The sequence below is a fragment of the Leopardus geoffroyi genome, chromosome C3 (assembly GCF_018350155.1).
Source record: "Leopardus geoffroyi isolate Oge1 chromosome C3, O.geoffroyi_Oge1_pat1.0, whole genome shotgun sequence".
In the NCBI taxonomy this organism is placed as follows: Eukaryota; Metazoa; Chordata; class Mammalia; order Carnivora; family Felidae; genus Leopardus; species Leopardus geoffroyi.
The window spans coordinates 4,561,239-4,581,700 of record NC_059338.1 but is presented as its reverse complement, the minus strand read 5'-3'; the positions used below and the strand labels follow the sequence as shown (position 1 = coordinate 4,581,700).

General features: G+C 56.9%; 1 protein-coding gene across 1 annotated transcript; it reads right to left on the bottom strand.

Annotated features, from left to right (window-relative positions):
- Positions 1–11,080: 11,080 nt before the first annotated feature.
- SLAMF8 (SLAM family member 8) lies at positions 11,081–19,393 on the bottom strand. Its single transcript, XM_045454993.1, has 5 exons — positions 18,913–19,393; positions 16,749–17,075; positions 14,123–14,428; positions 13,937–14,041; positions 11,081–13,072 (listed from the first exon to the last, which is right to left on the bottom strand). Exons 1-5 carry the CDS (start codon positions 19,001–19,003, stop codon positions 13,008–13,010), a joined length of 894 nt encoding a protein of 297 aa, XP_045310949.1. The 5' UTR covers positions 19,004–19,393; the 3' UTR covers positions 11,081–13,007.
- Between the last annotated feature and the right edge of the window lie 1,069 nt (positions 19,394–20,462).

The following is a 20,462-nucleotide window of genomic DNA, read 5'->3' as shown; positions in this document are numbered from 1 at the left end:
GCTGTCCCGAAGCTGAGGGGCCACCCTCCCAGCAGAGGAGTTTCTCACACATTTTTGGGAGAATCACTTCAGTCTTGGGGCTGAGTTCCTTCAGCTCAGGACAGGTTCCACTTCCTGCCTGTCTCTGCCTGTCAGTCCCTGCGGACACCCCCTGGTCTGTGCCCCTCCCCCTCTCCCACTTGGACGCCACTTGAAGCCCAAGGCCCCTCCCTGTCCGACCTGCCTGAACGCGCTTCTCGGCTCAGCCAACTCGTAATCCCGCCTCCAGCCCCAGCCCCCACCTGGCCTGAGCCCCACTGCCTGCCACACTTCTTACTTCCTCCCCTCCCCTCCCCTTCTACTTCCCCCTCCCTTCCCCTCCCCCTCCTCGCCCTCTCCCCTCCCCCTCTCTCTTTCCCTTTTCCTCTCTTTCTCTCCCTCTCTCCCTCCTTCCCTCCTTCCCCCACTTCTCTCCCTACTTCCCCCCAAACTCTCTCTCTGTCTCTCTCAACCTGTATCAGGTCTTCAGAGGCAGACTGACCATATCTGGTTCTATTACCCCAGGCTCTACAGGCTCCCAGAGGAGGGGAGAGGATGTTTACTTTGCTATCTTTGAGCTGTCCTGGAGTGTCCTGCCACCCTCCTATCTCCGTCACTTCCACTGAGGGCAGGGCCGGATCAGGTCCTTTCCCAGTATCTACTCCCTCTGAGAGCTCAGACTCTCTCCCTGGGCTGATCTTCCCTAAGATTAGTGTGACGGATAAAGATGACGCCGGACGCTTCTCCCCCAGCTTGGGTACCGCCAACAGCCAATGGCTGTGATTCCCTTGGGGGTACGTGACGGAAAAAGCCCCACAAATCCCCCCAAACCCTCCTCCAGGTGAACATTGCTCATCCGCTGATGAGCAAGTCAGGTAGGACCTGGGGAGAGTCTACTGGTGTTCCAGACCTTCCAGAACAGGGGGATGGCCACCAGGCAGCACTCTCCTGGACAGGTCACTGTGCCCCATGCCTTTGACTTCCAGGCTCGATAGGAAGCTCTTCCCTGTATGGCATGGGGTGGCGGCAAGTGGCTTCTCCTTCTCCTCCTCCTCCTTCTTTCCTCCTCTGCCTCTTCTTTTAAAGTTTATTTCTTTACTTTGAGAGAGAGAGCGAGAGCATGAGTGTGCAGGGTAGGGACAGAGAGAGAGGCAGAGAGAGAGAATCCCAAGCAGGCTCCACGCTGTCAGCGCAGAGCCTGATGTGGGGCTCACACCCACAAACCGTGAGATCATGACCTGAGCCAAGATCTAGAATCTGACGCTTACCCGACTGAACCACCCTGGGGCCCTGGGAGGGGGCTTCTCATTCGTAGCTTATTAAGGACCTGAGGGAATGCGTCTTCGTGATTATCGCCATCAAAAAATTGCTTGGTCGGGAGCCTAAGCTGTTCTTGTAACGGGGTTCCTGCGGGGAAGCTGGATTCCCTCCTTTCAATGCGCATAAGCCTTTCCAAGAACATAACGCACAGTTGGAGAAGGAGAGGAGTGGGGATGGCAATGACTTCCTTCCAAGCTCTCCACCTCGCCCTCTAAAGTCGATATACCGATGGGGCACCTGGGTGGCTCAGTCGGTTGAGCGTCTGACTCTGGCCCAGGTCATGATCTCACGGTTTGTGAGTTTGAGCCCCACGTCGGGCTCTGTGCTGACAGCTCAGAGCCTGGAGCCTGCTGCGGAGTCTGTGTCTCCCTCTCTCTCTGCCCCTCCCCAGCTCATAAATTAAAAAAACTTAAGAAAAAAATGAAAGTCGATACACCGATAGCACCCAGACTTATGCACCAGGGCCCGACCTCGCTCCGACACCCCATGCTCCCTACCGGCTCAGATGTCGAATGGGCATCTCAGACTCAGCACGCCCCTGACCTTTGCTGAGTCTCTTCTGGTACCGTCTTCCCCAACTGTCGATGGCAGCTCTGTCCCCCACTCTGCCCGCCCCCCAACACATCCAACCTGTCAGAAGTCCAGTTGGCTCTACCTTCAGAGGAGCTCCGGAGTCTGAGCCTCCTCTCCTCCTTCCAGAAGGCTCCCAGCCTGAGTTACAGCAACAGCGTCCTGGCCGGGGTCCCTGCTTCCTGCTCCCCCCGCCCCTTGCGCACCTACACGTCATTCTCAGCGGAGAAGCCAGAGTGATACGTAGACCATTCTTCTGCTCCGAATACCAAAATGGCTTCCCCTTTGGCTTGGAACCAAGGTCAAGGTCCTTACACTCATCCTCCAGACCTGTCATGGTGCCACAGGGACATACCCTACGGCCCTTCTCCCTTTGGCCCTCTCCTCTCCACCCACGCTGACTCTTGCTTCTTGAACACCACAGAGTATCAGCCCTGGCTGTCTCTCTGTCCAGAATGGCTTTCCTCCAGCCTTCCCAATGGCTAAATCCTCACCTCTTTCAAGTTTGCTTCCAAGTATCTCACTGAGTCTTATTTAAGGTTATGGTGCCCTTCTGCCCACACTTCTGATGGCCCTACCCCCTCAGCCCCTTCTAAACATGCTAGGACAGGAGTGTATTTGTCATGGGCATTGCTCATTGACACTCGACCCCATGATGGGGACAGAGATCTTTGTCTTATTCGCTCATGTACCTAAGACGCAAAAACGCCAGGCACGCAGTAGGCGCTCAATACATGTCGTTTCAAAGGGTTGGCGAGGATGCGGGAAGACAGGCAAGCTTCAGCAGGGAGAGTTAACCCCCGGCCCAGGGCCCCTGAGGGGGTGGGAAGTTCATGGGAAGCAGCCCGTCTCCTCCTGGGTGCCCATGAGCTCCCTTGGAGGCCCCAAAGGTGGTCTGAGTCCAACCACAGGACTACGCTTCCTGGAAGGGGGACAGCCAGGTATCGAATCTCCCACCCTGAGACTCCTGGCTTCCTCAGCGAGGGGCGGTCTGAAGAACAGTGCCTTGTTTTCCACCTGCATGCCCCCCACACCCTGCACTGACCGCGCTGTTCATGAGTGCGTTTTGGCCATGCACTTCCTATGTGTTGGTGGTGGGAGGGGCTACTAAGCCTTCTGGGAGCTCCCGGGCTCCCTAGGGAGACTGTTAGCCCCATCCAGAAAAATGAAAGAATAATGCTCATGATGGTTGATTCGGCTTCCTGCAAGGCGGGGACACTTGGCGCTCTGAGGTCACTGGAGGAAAGGGTCCTGGGACCCCGGGGGGCTGGGGCTGGTTTCAGAGCTTTGATCAGAGAACAAGATGGATAAAGGGCTGTGTTCTCCCTGGGAGGCGCAGGAAGAGCCTGGAAAAAGGGACAAAGTGCGTGAGTGTGTCAGGCCCTGTGATGGAAGGTGGCTGACTGCCCAGTCATTTCTTTTTTTTTTTTTTTTTAATTTTTTTTTAATGTTTGTTTATTTTTGACAGAGAGAGATACAAAGCATGAGCAGGGGAGGGGCAGAGAGAGAGGGAGACACAGAATCGAAAGCAGGCTCCAGGCTCTGAGCGGCCAGCACAGAGCCCGACGCGGGGCTCGAACTCACAGACCGCGAGATCATGACCTGAGCCGAAGTCGGACGCTCAACCGACTGAGCCACCCGGGAGCCCCATGCCCAGTCATTTCTAACATAAGGCCTCGCAGGGCAGAGCGGCCACATTGTGTGTGTGTGTGTGTGTGTGTGTGGCCTGAGATGCTCGCCAGACAGGGATAAGGGTGTGTGGGAATGTGCTGTTCCCTCCTCCATCCTGTAGGCTGAGGGCCCTCACTTCTTCTGCTGAAAATGTCCAATGAGGCCTCATCCTTCCGGGACTCCAGCTTGTTCTCTGTCTCCCCTGCCCTCTGCCCCAGGCAGGACAGGAGCACTCCTCTTCTTGGTGGTGTAAGGGACCAGGAAGGAGGCCCCGATCTCACAGCAGCATTGAGGCTATGCTGGTCCCCAAGGCAAAGAGACGTTGGTGATGGGATGTTTGTGTGTCCTTCAAACTGGGTGGTTGGACAACCTCACAGGAGGCCGTGTGTGAAGGGGTAGGATGTTCACCACGGTCCGTGGTGGCCAGATGGCCTCAGCTCCAAGGGATGGGCCACAGCAGACCGCCAGTGCCCCCCTCTGTTGGCCTGAGAACACCCCCACCCCTAGGCCCTGACTCATGCTACCCCTGGCTCTCTGCCCTGCCCTGCCCTCCGCTCCCCTAGGTAACTCATTGCCCCTTCAGGAGAATCTGGGACATTTCCAGCCCAGAGTGACTCGGTAGCTAGATATTCTCTGCTTCAACCCTGCTCCAGCTCTGCGGCTGAGAGCCCCATGCAGGCAGGCGCTGGCCTCCATTTTGCAAGGCTGGACCCTCCCCTCCCTACCATCCACCAAGGCTCACCAGACTCTCCTTCCACCAGCCGGCCTGACCCTGAGGCCACTCCTCTCGATGTCCTCACTACCCCGGGGCCTTGACCTGGCTAGCGCGACTTACCTGTGTGGGACAGTGTGATGTCTGACCGTCACTCCTCTGAAGTGCCCTCCCATGACACTGTCCCTTTGCTTGGAAACGCGCTCCTGAGTAGCATCGGGGGCTCCACCTGGACAACCCAGGTGGGACGCAGGATGCTGCAGCAGTGGGCATGAGGTGGGTTGCATTCGGAGGGTGTTGGGGTCAAGGACAGCCCTTCATGGCCACCCATGCAGCTCCAGCACCTCCCACCCTTGTTAGCCTCAGAGGCCGAGTGTTCCAGGCTTTCCGGGGCCGGGTTGGCGGGATTCAGGCCGGGCAGAGAAGCTGACCAGGGCAGGAAGGGCAGCGCGGTGGTGCAGTGAGGGTGCGGTGGGGTGGGGGGCCCTCTGGCCCGAGGCTCTTGTAGCCCCTCCAGCCTCAAGTTGGCGTAGAAGGATCTGGAATAGAAACACCTACCCGGCTCCAAGCATGAACCATTGTCCCGGGGCGGGGTGGGCGGGGAGTGGAGCAGAGCAGAAGTGGTGGCTTTTCTTCCTCAAATCATCTGCATTTAAACCATGAGCTTGCACTGTATGAAATTACCCATATGGGACCTTTTTGTTTTAACTTCTACAAATGGCCATTTTCATATGATTCAATTCAACACGATGTTCATCCTCCAAACATTTTGTTTCTTTAAAAAACTTTTTTTAATGTTTAATTATTTTTGACAGAGAGAGAGAGAGAGAGAGAGAGAGAGAGAATGAGCGGGGGAGGGGCAGAGAGAGAGGGACACACAGAATCCGAAGCAGGTTCCAGGCTCTGCGCTGTCAGCACAGAGCCCGACGTGGGGCTCGAACTCACGGCGTGTGAGATCCTCGCCTGAGCTGAAGTCGGACGCTCAACTACCTGAGCCACCCAGGCGCCCCTGTTTTGTTTCTTTTAAAGCCCCCTTCCCCGAAAATTCTGTCTGCGTGTCCAGTTTGGGTACATGGCACCTCCTTCCTCCTGGTTACTAAGGTCAGACGCCCCGGCGTCTTCCCTGACCCCTCCCCACAGCCACGCTGTCCCCGTGGTCTCGATCTTGCTGCTGTCACTGCCACAGCTCACCTGCTGCTCTCCTGCTCCGTCCGTTCCCCCCAGGCCCCAGAGCGAGCTTTTAAACATGCAAGTCTGGTTGCCTTCCTTCCCTTCGTAGAACTTTCCAGTGGCCTCCTTTCGCATTAGAATTAAATATTAAATCTTCCCGTGTCCTACCAGGCCCTGCGTGAACTGACCTCTGCCATTCCTGCCTCCCAGAGTGCAGCTTGCTCATCACTGCCTGGCCACAGGGACCTTCCTGCAGACACTCCTGGATCTTTCCAGAAGGGCTTTCGGGTGGCTCATTCCCCAGCACGGCAGGCCCTCCCCCTTGGCCGTCCCTGCGGGTCTCAGCGTGGGCTGGTCCCCGGAGACACCCTTTGTGTCGACCTGCCCCGGCCCTACTTGGCTCCCTCGTTACTCCTGCTCACAATTTTTGGCTCTTCTCCGTAGAGCTTAACGCATTTTTTTTTTTAAAAATTCATTTACTTTTAAATTTGCATCCAAGTCAGCATATAGTGCGATACTCATTTCAGGAATAGATTCCAGTGATACATCCCCAAGTATAACCCCCAGGCTCATCCCAACAAGTGTCCTCCTTGATGACTCTCCCCCATTTAGCCCATCCCCCCACCCACCCATTTAGCTCATCCCCCCCACCCGCCACCCCGCCCCCCATCAGCCCTCAGTTTTTCTCCATATTTAAGAGTCTCTTCTGTTCCGTCCCCCTCCCTGTTTTTATATTATTTTTGCTTCTCTTCCCTTGTGTTCATCTGTTTCGTCTCTTAAATTCCACATATGAGTGAAGTCTTCGGATATTTGTCTTTCTCTGAGTGCCTAATTTCGCTTAGCACGATACCCTCCAGTTCCATCCCCGTAGTTGCAAAGAGCTTAACGCAGTTTTAATTGGAGGTTGTGTGTATTTGTTTATTGTCTGTCTGTCTCTAGACTAGACTGCAAGCTTCCTGGGTGCAGGGCCCCATCTGTCTGGCTCACGGCTGTGTTCCCAGGGTGCTACCCGCTCATTACAAGATGTGCTGCGTGGTGACTGCTGGGGACAGACTGCTCAGTCCTCCGGGAAACCAGGGGCCGTTGTCCCGGTCTGATCAAGACCCACTCCCCCGTGTTCCTTTGGAGCTGCAGTGACAGCTGGTGGGGGACGTCACGGGGGGAGGTCTCAGGTTCAAGAGGGGGGTGGGAATCATGATAGAAAGAAATCCAGGGGGAGAAGTGTCCATATTGCCCTTAACGCTTGCAGTGCTAAACCAAGCTAACAGTTTGTTACATAAAACACGTCCTGCCCTCCTACTTTGTCAAGCACACCTTCAAAATGACCCGGAAGGCCAGATCCAGATTCCGAAATCTTGGCTTTTGGGGGTTTCGTAGCAGAGCTCAGTCTCCAAAGAAGACTCCCCCCTCCCCTTCTCGCCCACAACCGCGTCCCACGCTGTGAAGGGCTTGCCCACCTGCATGGCCCCCTGGCCCCGTGTCTGAGCTTCGCGCTGACCCCCAAAGCTGCCTCTTAGCTGCCCTCAGGCGTAGGGGTGCCCATACAGGCACTTTGGTCCATCTTTGGGAGGGCGAGTGCAGGAAAGGGCTTGTACAAGGCCCAGGTTCCCATGTGGACAAGGGATTCCAGGATTCTGGATTGTTCTAGAAGGGTAAGAGGGAGGTCCAGGTGGACGGACCCTTGCCTGTGCAGGAGACTCACAGCAGGCTCTGCGGTACAGACCCGGGGCCGCGGCCCTCTCGCCTTGGCAGAAGGGTGACACTATCTATGCTCGCGGCCTCCGGGAATAACTGGACAGGGAGTGGAGAGGCAGACACCCTGTTGTACCTGTCCTTGCTGGACACAACCCTCGGAAGAACAAACTCCGCAGGGACCGCTGCCCGGAGTTGGCCGAGGCTCTAGCTGGTCCCTCTCGGGTGAGTCATACGCGAGAGCTCTCCATTTCCTCCTGGCTGCTGTCCCCTGGAGGGGACCCTAAGGGCACCCCGCCGACCCACCGGGGATGCTGCCCTGGGAAGACCGGCCCCTGGAAACCTCTGTGCCGTAGTTCCTCCTGATGGAAGCTTCACTCCCAGCCGGAGTCCCTGTCCCTTTCGTCACTTTCTTTGGGGACCTGACTGCCCTCCTTGGGGACCAACATCTCAGGAGCCAGGAGATGCCTTGGCGCACACGCTGGGGGCTGCATGACGGTTTACTCGCTGGCATCGGACTGCGACGCCTCTATCCGGCCTCCTCTGCCTCCCGGCTGGTGCTGGGGCAAGAGGAGACCGGCAGGTGAGCGGTCGGTGTGTTCCAGATGGACCGATAGACGCATTGCCTTTCCTACTCATCCCAGTTCAGACTTCTTCTTGCCCTTGATTTTGTTAAACCGACACCCCCTCGGACAAGACGTCCCGCGACTCTTCTCCGTTCCCCACAGGGAGGACCCCTGACCCCAGCTAGACCGACTGCGCCCAGTTTGTTTGCCGGGAATTTCAACCTTCAGTGAGCCACTCGGGAACAGAAAGAGAGCAGATTTACTCGACGGCGGCCCCGAGGATGCTGTGCCAATGCCTGTATCCCCGAGGCCACCTGGCTTTGTCCTTTCTGAGGCCCGGTTCCTCAGTGGTTTCTTTGGCTCTCTCAGTGCTGTAGACCGAACATTTGTGTTCCCTCTCCCCAAATTCATATGCTGAAATCCTGTTCCCAGTGTGAAGGTATTTGGAGGTGGGACCTTCAGAAGAGACCAGGTCCTGAGGACAGGGCCCCTGGGAATGGAATTAGTGCCTTTATGGAAGGGACCCCAGAGAGCTCTCTCTCCCCTTCTGCCATGTGAGGACACGGTGGGAAGATGGCCCTCCATCCGTGAGCCAGGAGGCGGGCTCTCCCCGGACACCGAATCGGCCAGCACCTTGATCTTGGACTTCCCAGCCTCCAGAACCACGAGAAATAAATTTCTGTTGTTTCTGAGCCACGTAGACTCTGGTATTCTTCTACAGCAGCCTGAACTAAGACACCGAGCTACCTACAGCTTTCTAGAAAATTCCTCCTTTTGCATTACTTAAAACCAGAGTTGGTTTCTGTTCTTTGCCTCGAAAGAACTCAAAGAACATGGCTATTTACTTATTTATTAAATTTTTTTAATGTTTATTTATCTGAGAGAGAGAGAGACAGAGAGAGAGAGAGAGAATGAGTGGGGGAGGGGCAGAGAGAGAGGGACACACAGAATCCGAAGCAGGTTCCAGGCTCTGCGCTGTCAGCACAGCGGGCCTCGAACCCACAAACCCTGAGATCGTGACCTGAGCTGAAGTCGGACGCGTAACCCACTGAGCCACCCAGGCGCCCCAAGAACATGATTTATTAAATGGCCAAATGTATCCTATTGACTTATTTGGCTGATTTCCTGTCGTTTTGTGCTTTCCTGGCTTTCCCACGGATGCCTCCCCCGGTTCATTTCTGGTACGTTCCTGAGCAACAGGCCGAGAGAAGGGCAGAGGAAAGGAAGCTGGGAGAAATCTTGTTTGCAGGAAGCTGGCGTGTTTCTGACACACAAGCCGAATCGTCTCATCGGCCTCCTTCATTTCACTGTCCCCTCATTCTTCCCTTACTTTACAATTCTCGTGTGATGTGGGAAGGCTCTTATGGGTTGTGTAGGGCAGGGATGGCTAATAGGTTTCATCTTGGCTCCCAACTTCTGTTAATTGGCCCGAGTCACTTGAGCGTTGGGCTGCCTGGGGACTCAGTGGGACCAGTGTGTCATAAGTAATTATGCCCGACACGGTGCTGGAGGGCGGCGTGGAGGGAGTGCATATTTGTCATTCCTGATGTGCCGCGACTTCCCACCTGACACGAAAAGGCTCTAGTCTGTAATATTGCTCTGCGATGGGTTCTGTGCCACCGCTGTCGCCGAAACAGCTCACTTCATATTGGGCTCTCCATCTGGCAAGGAGCTTTTCCCTGGCAGTGCGGTGCAGGGGAGGGGCTGGGCCGATTCGATAACCTGAAGCTAACTCTGACTCTGTCACTGACCAATTATGTTGTTCCCAGGAGTAACCATCTCTTTGGGCCTTGGCTTTCCCCCTGAGAAACGAGAAACCTGAACTGAGAAACCACAAAGTTTCCTTCCAGCTTGAAGGTCCTATTACTGGTATGAGTCACCGTCTGCCTCTCAGGGACGTGTTCCTGTAGCCTCGGCTGTACAACCTGCCTACGGGAGAGCCCTTCGAACACTTGGGGACCCCCTGAGTCTTCTGTTCTAGGCTCAGTATGACCAGTTTCTTTCGTCATTTCTCGGATGATAAGGCTTCTAGACTTTTCGCGATTTGGGTCATTCTCTTTTTGACACCCAAGTTTTCCAGTGGTTCCCTGGAAGTGTGGCTCCCAGAACTGGCTAGTTGCGCAGAGGGAGTATCTCTATTACTTATCCGAGTGCTCAGCCTGCCATTCCCCCCCACACCCCCGGCAGACGGGACCGACGCTGACCAGGGCACAGCCCGAGGGGAGGCACACACTGAAATTTTCCCGGATCTGGGGGTGGTTGAGATGGTTGCTCTGTGCCGTCCTTTTTTGTTTTTATTTAATTTCTTTAATGTCTATCTATTTTTGAGAGACAGAGAGAGACAGAGCACAGGCAGGGGAAGGGCAGAGAGAAAGGGAGAGAGAGAATCCCAAGCAGGCTCCACAGCGTCAGCACAGAGCCAGAGGCAGGGCTCGAACTCACAAACCGTGAGATCACGACCTGAGCCAAAGTCGAGAGTCAGACGCTAAACCCACTGAGCCACTCAGGTGCCCCTGCGAAACTTTTTTTGAATGAGGAACTGGGCGTTCCTATCCCCACTGATGCCAAAAAACCATGTATCTCTCACACTTCTCTTCTGCCGTGCCCCCCTCTCCACTCTCTCCGGCATCGTGTCACAGGACCCCTCCACCCTAGCAGCTCTTGTTTTTGTGTTTTGCATAGGACAGGTACAAAGCCTCTTGCTCAAGGAAAGTTGGGTGAAAACAAAGAGCGAAAAACAGAGCCTACCGGAAATAATGGTATAAAGGTTGTCGTGGGAGGAATCTGGCACCCGAACAGATGGGGGCGCTCCTGGCTACCTCAACGCCAGGGATGTGTATTCTGAAGACCACAAGGTCCCCCCTGCTGTGGCCCCAGTCACCCCGACCCTCCCATTCCGCCCTCCCCCACACCGCACCCTCCCTGGCCTCCACTAGAGTGGAGTTTTGGAAAGCACTCACCATGCCCCCACTTCCGGGCCTTTCTTTGCACCCTCTGCTCTCTGGATTACTCTTGGCCCACCCACCGCACGGTTCACCCCACTCGTCCATCTGAGAGGGGCCCCGCCTCCCCAGCACACCCTTCTCTAGCCTTTTACTCTGCTTTATCTTTTTTTTTTTTAAGTTTATTTATTTTGAGAGAGAGAAAGAGCGTGGCAGAGAGAGAGAGGGGGAGAGAGAGAGAGAGAGAGAGAGAATCCCTGTGCCAGCAGCGTGGAGCCTGACTCGGGGTTTGAACCCACGAACCGCGAGATCATAACTGGAACCATGAAATCAAGCTCCAGACGCCGAACCGACTGAGCCACCCAGGTGCCCCGCTGCTTTATCTTCTTATTAGAACCCATCGACCTCTGACCCATACCTCCTTGCTTATTTGTATTTCTAGAATATAAACTCCACGAAGGAAGGGCTTTGTCCGCTTCTGATTTGCCTCAGACCATACCCAGCACGTACCGAACCTTCAATCGACGTTTGTCCTGTGTGACCTTTAAACCATCGGTCCCGGTGCTTGTTAGCACGTGGTTCTCTCGGAAGTTCTTTGAGTTTTTCGGTGGAGGGCTGATTAGTCCACTAGCTGACAAGTATATCGTGGGGAACGGGAGCATCTGTCTATTTGAGCGGCGTGGGCCTATTTAAAAAGGCCCCGGTGCAACGCATCACAGAACCACGGCTAAATGAGGTCACTAAGAGTTAACTCATGAAGGGAGAAATGTGGGTCCCACCCTCCATCCAGAATTGCTCTGATCTGAGGTGGGGCCTGGGAGATGGAGGGAAGAAAGTGGGGGGGATACAGGGTGTGTGTGTGTGTGTGTGTGTGTTTCCTCCACACAGCCACCATGGCTCCTTGCTAGATCCTGGGCTGTCTCTTTCACATCATTTTTAGGGACGGAGGCCAGTTTTGCGTGAGAAATCAGTGACCACAGGGAATGCCTCTGGGTGGCAGGTGGGGGCAACACCCGTTTCCAGGTTGGGAGGCCATGGGCACTGTTTAGGGGGACAGGGGGAAGGTTGGGTGGGGACAAGTGGGTGCAGGAAAGGCAAGAAGACAGGTGTAGCCCCGGTGACCCGCTGGGGACCACTGAGCAGAGCCGGCAGGCAGGGAAATTCCAGGACAAGTTGAGTGGAGGAGTGGGGATGTGACGCTAGAGGCCAGCTGTGCTGACCATTCGTTGACGGTAAAGTGACTGTCCAGCAACTGGGAGAAAGAGGGGAGATCCTGGCACAGGACCGACCTAGTGAGTGACGGAAGTTTCCCTGGGAAAATACTTCAAAACTTGCCCCGTTTCCTCACTGTTATCACAGAACATCCCCTCTAAGACACTGGATGTTCTGCAGGATCCACAGGGACATTGACTGTTCAGGCATTCCCCCCCCCCACCCCCCACCCCCCCACTGCTGATGAACTATTGTTGTGGACTGGACTTGTCTCTCCAAAATCCATTCGTCCGAGTCCTAACCCCCAAGATCTCACAATACGACTGTATTTGCAAATAGGACTTCAAAGAGATAATTAAAGTTAAATGAGGTCACTGGGATGGGCCCTAGTCCATTATGACTGGTGTCCTTATAAAAGAGGGAGACACACCAGGGATAGGTGCTCACGTAGCGAAGAGGCCACGGAAGGACACCTAGAGAAGGAAGGCATCTGCAAGCCAAGGAGAGAGGCCTCACAAGACACCAAAGCTGCTGGCACCTTGGTCTTGTGCTTTTAGCCTCCAAGGCTACGAGAAAGTGAATTTCCGTTCTTTAAGCCCCCCGCCGATTCTGTGATATCTTGTTACGGCGGCCCTAGCAGACCGATGCAAGTATTAACTAATTGGCACCAAAGAATTGCATCCAGTCTGGGTCCCGGACCCTAAAAGATATTAGACATTTGAACTAACAGAGAATCTGTGAATCGCCCATTTCCAGCTCTGGCCCCAGCCCCACCCCCGTAGTTTGAGACCCCGATGTCCCCTGATGACCAAGGCCTTATCATGAGATCTAGACAGAGATGGACAAAGGTGAAGGAGGGGGTGCTCTGTGATCTTGTCCCGAGCAGAGCCAGGACACGCAAGGAGCGGAGGGTGGGGGGCGGGCGGGGACGGAGGGGACGTGGAAGGTTGTGCCAGTGTTTTCCGCGTGGTGGCTCCCAGCGCAAGAGCTTCCCGGGCTGCTCCTGGAGGTGGGACAGGAGTGTCACCAGAGGCATCAGGACCATGGTCGTTTCCAGACACCAGCTATGGCCCAGAGCATCGTGTACTTCCTGATGGTCCAGGCGACAGTTTATATCCTCCTTCTTTGCAGACCCTACACAAGGGGATTCTCTGTCTCTGGAGCCACTCTGTCGGTACAGATGTCCTTCTGCTTTTTCCCTGGCAAAGAGACCAGAAAGGTTACCTCCCAACATCTGCACTCTCACTTTGGAACCTTAGCTTGGCCCGAAGCCATCCCGGACAGCCTGGGGTGGACCTCCCCATGAAGCCCAGGTCAGTGGGGTGTTTCTGTCAGGGGCAGGGCATCCTGGGGTCGAGGCAGGGGCTGTGCCGGAGGGATGGCCCAGAACCCAGCCCCACCTCTGACTTTCCCCTTTTCTCTTCTCCTGGAGAAGGAGGACTTATCAGCTCCCGGCCAGACAGGTACTTCTCTCAGGGAGCATTTCCTAGGAACGGCGGGCAAGCATGGGGCTGGCGTTCATTTAGACTTGCGCTCAACAGAACTTGGTCCCTACGAGCGCTGTTCCAGGGGCCGTCGCTAGATACCCGGTGGCAAGTCAGCCTTTGCCTTTAAGGGGCTGAGAAGGCAGCAGGAGAGTGAGTGCAACAAGGGCTGGGAGCAATGGAGATTAAAGGAAGAACACCAACCGCGCCTGGGCTGGGGGAGCAGGTCAGGAAGGCCTCCGGGGGCAGGCGCACCTTGGAGACTGTGGAGGAGATAGTCACATGAAGAAGGGGGATTGGGTGGGAAGCCATGGGAAGTGCGTTCCAGACAGAGAGAACGGCTGGCACGAGGGCCTGAAGAGGCAGGCAAGAGGAGCGTTCATTTTCAGAAGTGCAAGAGACACTTCGCCTTGTTCAATCTGACTGGAGACCAGGGGAGGCGGTGAGAGTCAGGGCCTGATGTGATAGAGGGAAGGAGGACAGACCATGCGAAGCCTAAAACGGAAGACGTCCAACCTTGCCTTCCTTCCCAGTAGGTCCTCCTCCTCCAAAGACATCTGGCATCCGGAGGACTCCTCCCTGAGTAGCAGGGGTGCCAGACAGAGAGGAGACCAGCCAGGGTCAGGAGCAGGGCCACGGGCACCACCACCAGCACCATGTCTTTGTAGGAGGTCCTTCCTGGGGCTGGACACGGAGGGGGCAGGGTCAGAGGGGGGCTGGAGGCTTCACAATCCCTTAACCACTGACCCCTGGCCCTTGGCACACCTGCCTCGTGATGGCAGCTCTCCCAAGGGGTGACGGTGGCCACGTCCCGGCTGACAGGGTTGGAGACGGTGCAGGAATAGGCCACACTCTTGTCTCCTGGTCCCAGCGAAACCTTCAGCACCTGTCCATCCGTGAAGAGGCTGCTTGGCTCAATACCAAAGTCAGTGGTCCCCTCCCGTCGCCAGCTATAGGTTATGTCACTGACGTTGGGGGCCCGACAGGACAGGAACACCTGGCAGGTCTTGGGGGGCTGAGCGTCTCCTGACACAGCGATGAATACTTGCACCACGGGCCTGGGCACTGCATCTAGGCAAGAACAGAAAAGCAGGCACGGGTGACAGTGATGCTGGGCAGGGCCCAGAGCGCCAGCCCCGGGATCCATGCAGGGTTGGAGGTCACCTCCGACCAGGCGCCACACTCTTGCTGCAGAACCTAGTCTGGTTTCCCGTTGTCATCGCACTTTCTTCGTGATGTATCAGCCAGAGAGATGATCGGCAGATACTAAGTCAGGCAAGAAAACAGACACATTCCTGGACTATTCGAGCTTACAGTTTGGTGGAGAAGTGATTGAATAACTAAGAAAATAATTACAAGGCTGCAACCCCCTATGAAGGAGACCTGGGCAGGGGGCTGGGGGTTCTGTTTTGTTATCTTCATAACCTTAGCCCTCTAGGTGCGCAGACACCTGGGCCACTGTGCAAATTGGAGTCCTGGCATCCTAGACTGTGGCTTCCCTTTCCTGTGTAGCTTGATGAGTAAATCCTGAGTCTCTGTGGCAATGGGGGCCAGCGGGAGAGCATTCTAGTGACAACGGGAGGGCTCAGTCTCTGACAGTATTCCAAAGTCAAGCCGAGTAAAACCTCATTAATGCCAGCTCAATCTGGGGGGATTTGTGAGATGGAAAAGGAAAGATTTGCTGGGCACACTAATAGTATAAACAAAGATTACCGCACGCGCGTGTGTGTGTGTGTGTGTGTGCGCGTGCGCACGCGTGTGTGGATATTTACATCACTTAAGAGGACAAGCTGCTTCCAAACACTATCAGGCACAGTAGAAACACCCATTGACATTTCTAGTAACTGATCTGCTAATTCAAATCATTCTTATCTATTGTCAAAGCAGAGCTCCCAAGGACGGCTGCTTGGCAGCTTTGTGCAATTAGTTCTAATCACGCTATGTATTTGGAAGCAATAAAACAGCAATTTCCTTAAAATCTGTAATTCAGATGCTGAGAACAAGGCATTTTAGAGCTTAGTGGTGTGGGTGCCGCATGTATTATCACATTCAATGTCCTCATTTCACATGTGCAGCAGCTGAGACTTAGAATAGAAAGAGGTTCCAGGGCTGCCTGTGTGGTTGCGGAGGTTATTCACTGCACAAGGGAATGGGGCTGAGGGGATAACAGGTGAGGGTGGGGCTGCCTAAATCCAGCCCCCCCTCTGCTTGCCAAGCTGCGCGCATTCGGGACACCCATCTAACCGCACACTGGCACCCCCAGGGGCTCACCCAAGGGCAGCCAGCTAGCTGTCTTTGGGTTGGTTCGTGGGGGGCTCTCTCTCCTTCCCAGTTTACGACTGCCCTTCTCTCCCTCACCGTCTTCTTCCTCCCAGGTGTCGCTCGTGCTCTTCCTTCTTAAAGTTGGGCTTTGCTCTCCCCACGACTCTACCAAATGTCTGAGGTTTTACTGAAATAGTGGTTGGGGGTAACTCACCCACCTTTTCCGAGCCATTAGGTAGATGAATGAGGGCTCAAAGGCCACTGTTTTTTTCTTGATCGGCAGGAATACAGTGGAGGTGGGGGCAGTAGCTGCAGAAGTAGAGAGGTGTTGATGGTGACAGAGGTGATGTGGCAGGAGGCAGAGGGAGTAGGGGGGAAGTTGCTGGAAAGCAGGGTCCACCTAGTCCGCAGTGAAGTCAGCCGCCCCAGCTGAGGTGCCAAATGCGGCCTCCTGAACGACCTTGGCGGACCTCGGGGAGCAGGAGGCCCACCCAGCCGAGCCCCGTCGCCCACAGATCACGAGAAATTAACAGCGTTGTTTTCAGCCCGTAGGTTTGGGGACGGTTTGCTCTGCGACAGTGAATAACAGGGAGAACCTGTGACCGGTATACGTCGGAAAATCTCTAAACACGGCGAGAAGAACTCTCGAAAGCAGTGTCAAATAAAAATTCCACACTGTATGATAAAAAACATCGCGTCGTAGTCTGATGGGCCGTACTTTTTTCCCTTGTAGGAGTTTGTCAGGTAATGGCACATCCTATGAGCTTAGAAGTTTGCAGTGCGGGCCCAGCGCCCTCTCAGATGTTTCCCCAGACGCGCTCTATTTCCCCCTTTGCAGGCGCCCCGTGTGACATTGCTCACGACGCCCATTTTCTAAGGGAGAAAGGTGAGCGCCAGGGAGGCTTAACCTTGTGTCCTTGGCCACCGAGCCAAGAAGAGGCAGCTCTGGAGTTCAGGCGAGGACCGCGGGGTGGCAAAGCCAGGGAGCACCGGAAGAACTTTCTCAGCTGTGCCGTGGGGACAGCTGTGCCCCGCGTCAGCCAGGAGGTCAGAGGCCAGAGGCCCCTGGAACCCTGTCCTCCCCGGCTCCCAGGACGCAGGATGCCTTTCCAGTGTCGGGGGTACTCACCGTGCACCTTCAGCTGCAGGATCTGGGTCCGGGCCCGACCTCCCGTGTCCACCAGCAGCACAGAGAAGTTGCCGCTGTCTCCCGACTCCAGCGGCTGGAGCGCCAGGCTCAGGTTCTTGTGCAGCTGGGCTCGGCCCAGGAAGCGGGAGTGGTAGAGAGTCTCCGGGGCGCCCCGGAAAAACGTGGCCACGAGCTCCTCCGAAGGCCAGAGCGATCTCCAGATGGCCTCTCGGACTTGGAAGCCAGGGGGGCACTCTGCCGCCAGCAGCACGGAGCCCCCGACCTGGCCGTGCACTTGGGCACCATGGACGGCGGCGCAAAGGAGGGCTGAAAGGACGGAGCCCATCAGTCTGCCTGCCCCACAGCTCCTCGCCCCTCTCCCTCTGCTCCTCCCGCACCCCGCCAAGCTGCCGTGAAGCAAGCACGTTAGGGCCCCTCTCCCCACGCTCCCGCCACCCACGCTGAGCAGGTGCACCGTGCCAGGGACCGGGAATAAAACCGTAAGGGAGAGAATCCCTTACGCTCACAGAGGAAGTCAGACTCTAAGCGAATGATTAAAATATAGTAAGCACCACGATGGGGAGAAAGGGAGGCTCCGGGAGAACCCAGGGAGGGTGAATGGTCTTGAGGGGCTCAGAGGGGAAATGGCTAAGCTGAGACCAGAAGGAGGAGGGGGGATCAGCCAGGCCTAGGAGAAGAGGGCTGTCTGGAGCCGGGAAGCGTCTCAGGCAGAGGGAAGGATGGCAAAGGGTAGGAAGGCCCGGCCAGCCCAGCAGGCGAGCAGGAGGGCAGGGTGCAGGGGAACTGAAACCAGTTCTCTGCAGGGGGGAGTCAGAAACCGTACTGCGGAGTCCGTGGCGGGAGCCAGCCGGGGCCTGAAAGCAGCGTCTGGTTTTATCTTTAGAGCCGTGGGAGGCCTTGCGCAGGGTTTAAGTAAGAGAGTAACAGGATGAAATTCTGGTTCAAAAGACCATGGTGGGGCGGGGGGGGGGGGGGGGAGCGCGGGGAATGTGCCGGAAGCTTCGGGGGCGGGCTGCTGCTGATTTTCCACCTGCAGTGAGTGAACTCCTGCTGCAGGGGGGTGGGCAGCGGCGATGGGGAGAAGTGGGAGGGGTGGAGAGGGATTCAGGTGTGCAACCAGTGAGGCCTGAGCCTAGTTGTGGTCCGGGGAGCCAAGGAGGGGGAGTCACGGATGCCAGGGACCCGAGGGCGCCCGTCTCTGCCGTCAGGAGCTGGCGGAGGTGAGAGGCTGAGGTGGGGTGATGCCTCTGCGGGAGGTACCCCTGAGCCCTTTGCTGGCCGATCGCTGCTCATCCGGACCCACTGCCTCCCCTGAACCCCCCCTCCCGTCAGGGCAACATCCACCCTGCTTCTCTGTGTGCCCAGCACCCTGGGGCGCCCTGTTCCTCTGCTGCGCTTGCCCAGAGATGAGTCAGGCGCCTGCCGCGAGACGGCGAGCTCCTCTTGTCCTCTTCGTACCCCCTGCCCGCCACTGTTCAGAAGCTCAACTCGCCGTACTGGGTGGATGATGGGATTCCCGGGGGACTCACCTGGCGCCTGGCACAGGGGGCACCCGGGGTGCGGGGAAAACACGGCCCGTAGAGAACGCACCCAAGCGCCGGGCGTCTGCTCGAGGAGTCGTGTTCTGGGGGCGACGCTCGGCCGGCCCCCTGCCCCTCTCGCTGCCCTCCCCGGCCCTGTGCATCGGGCCCGGCCGCAGAGGCTACAGTGTTAATGCGGACTGGAGCCCTAACACGCGTGCTGGGTGTGCAGAGTGGTGCTGGCTCCCAGTCGAGGCTCCTAGGCCTCCCGCAGGCTGATGGAAAGACGTGCTTCTTTGTGAGAGTCTGCCCTGCCCTGTCTTCCTCTACGAGAATCCCCTCGCCCTTCTCACAACCATCTCTGTCCGAACCACTGGCACCAGCAGCCTAAGTTTTAACGGCCCTGGACCACAGGACGTGTCTCATGGACGCGGATGCTTCTAGAGCAGCCAGCACGTCCCATCCAGGACCCTGCATCTCTGGCTCCCTCCGGCTTTTCAAGGTTGCCTGAGAACCTGCTTCCGCCTTCCCTGGCCCTCCTCGGCCCCCGGGTCCTTGCTTGGGATGAGGCCCCTGCCCAGAAGGCTGGTGAGGGGCCCTGGTCACGCACCTGCCCCACTTACCTTCCCAGAGAAGCAGACTCCACAGGGACCACGTGGCCATCCTTCTCCAGAGAGGCCAGCAAGCTCTTTCCACAACCCCAATCCAGAACATCCTGGGTCAAGTGGATACCCAGAGGGAGCTGTGGTCCTTCTGGGAAGTCCCATGTTCAGAAGGAGGAATCTTGACTCAGAACAAGATGGCCCGAAAGTGAAAATATCCAGAGGAAAGTGGAAGTTGGCCGTCGGCCTAGCTGGACTTTCTCAGGAGCGGATTCTTGTAAGTCAGCCTCTTTCACGTGCCCGTGGTTGGCCAATGCCATTGTCAGTGGCAGGCGCCCCAACACAAGCCCACGTCTTCCTGTGGGACCCGCCGGCCCTCCCTGCATCCCACTGGCCCCCTGGCCGGCCGCCTTTCCTGCCGCAGCCACAGAGAGGCCTCCAGATCGCAATTCCCTCTGTTACTTCTCTAAAATTCTTCCGCACCTCCCGCCGCCCTCAAAATAAAGACGAAACTCTCGGCCTGGTGTGCAAGACTCTCCTAAGTTCGACTCCGGCACACTTGTCCGCGCTGGCCTCCCCGGCCCAGCCTGCTCTCTGGCCATCCCAAGCCAGGAGTGCTCCTCCTGGGAGCCCTCTCTCCAGCCCGGTGCTGGCTCCTCCAGTGGGCGCCCTGCTCGGTTCGCCCCTCCGGGCCGGGCAGGCTGCAGCCAGTGGGCTCCCACCTGAGCAGACGGAGTGAGGGACCTCCTCTCCCGAGCCCAGTGCCGGCCGGGTCTCTGCCATGACCCTTGGCACGTTGTCCTGTGATGGCTTTCTGGTCTCCACGCACTGTTTGCCGGCGAGGTCTTCACCCGTTCGTGTCTGTGTTCCCCTTGGCGCTCGGCACACCGTGGGCGTTTCATAAACACTTGGAAAGGAGCACACAAATCCTGCACACGGTCACAGGCCTCCTTCGCGAGGGTCTCATTGCCGCCTGTCAGGCGTGGGGCCGAGGTCAGCCCCGTGCGGAGGTCACGAGTGCGAGCTGGGACGGGAGCCTCACCCTTGGGAGCCCGGGCCACGTTGCCAGAGCTGTGTCTGTCTCCCCCGCCCTGGGTCTCTTCGCGCTTCCGGTTATGTGGCTGCTTCAGTCTGGGGAGGCTTTTCGGGAAGACGAGGGGAGTCCCCGCGTCCGGAGCGTGGCTCGCCGTGTCTGGTCCCGCAGAACTCCTGGCCTCTGCTAGGGACCCGACCGGGAACGAGGCAGCCATGGTGTCGGGACAGCAGGAAGATAGGCTTCCTATCCTCCCAAGCCCAAGTATCCTGGCTTGGATATGCCCAGGACGAAGGTCGGCCGCGCCACGGGCACGGCTCTGTGCCATGGGCAGCACGGCTTCTCCGTGCAGAGGGTGCGGTGGGGGAGAGGCGTCCGTGGATGCGGGCAGGGGATGCTTCTCTAGAAGGTGGGCTTTGAGCCACACCTTGAAGATAGGCACGATTTGGGTAGGCGGAGAAAAGGGATGAGCCAGAGGCCGGAAAAGAAGAGCCAAGTGGATAAGGCCAGGCAGGGGGAGCCCCAGGTGGGCAGGGAG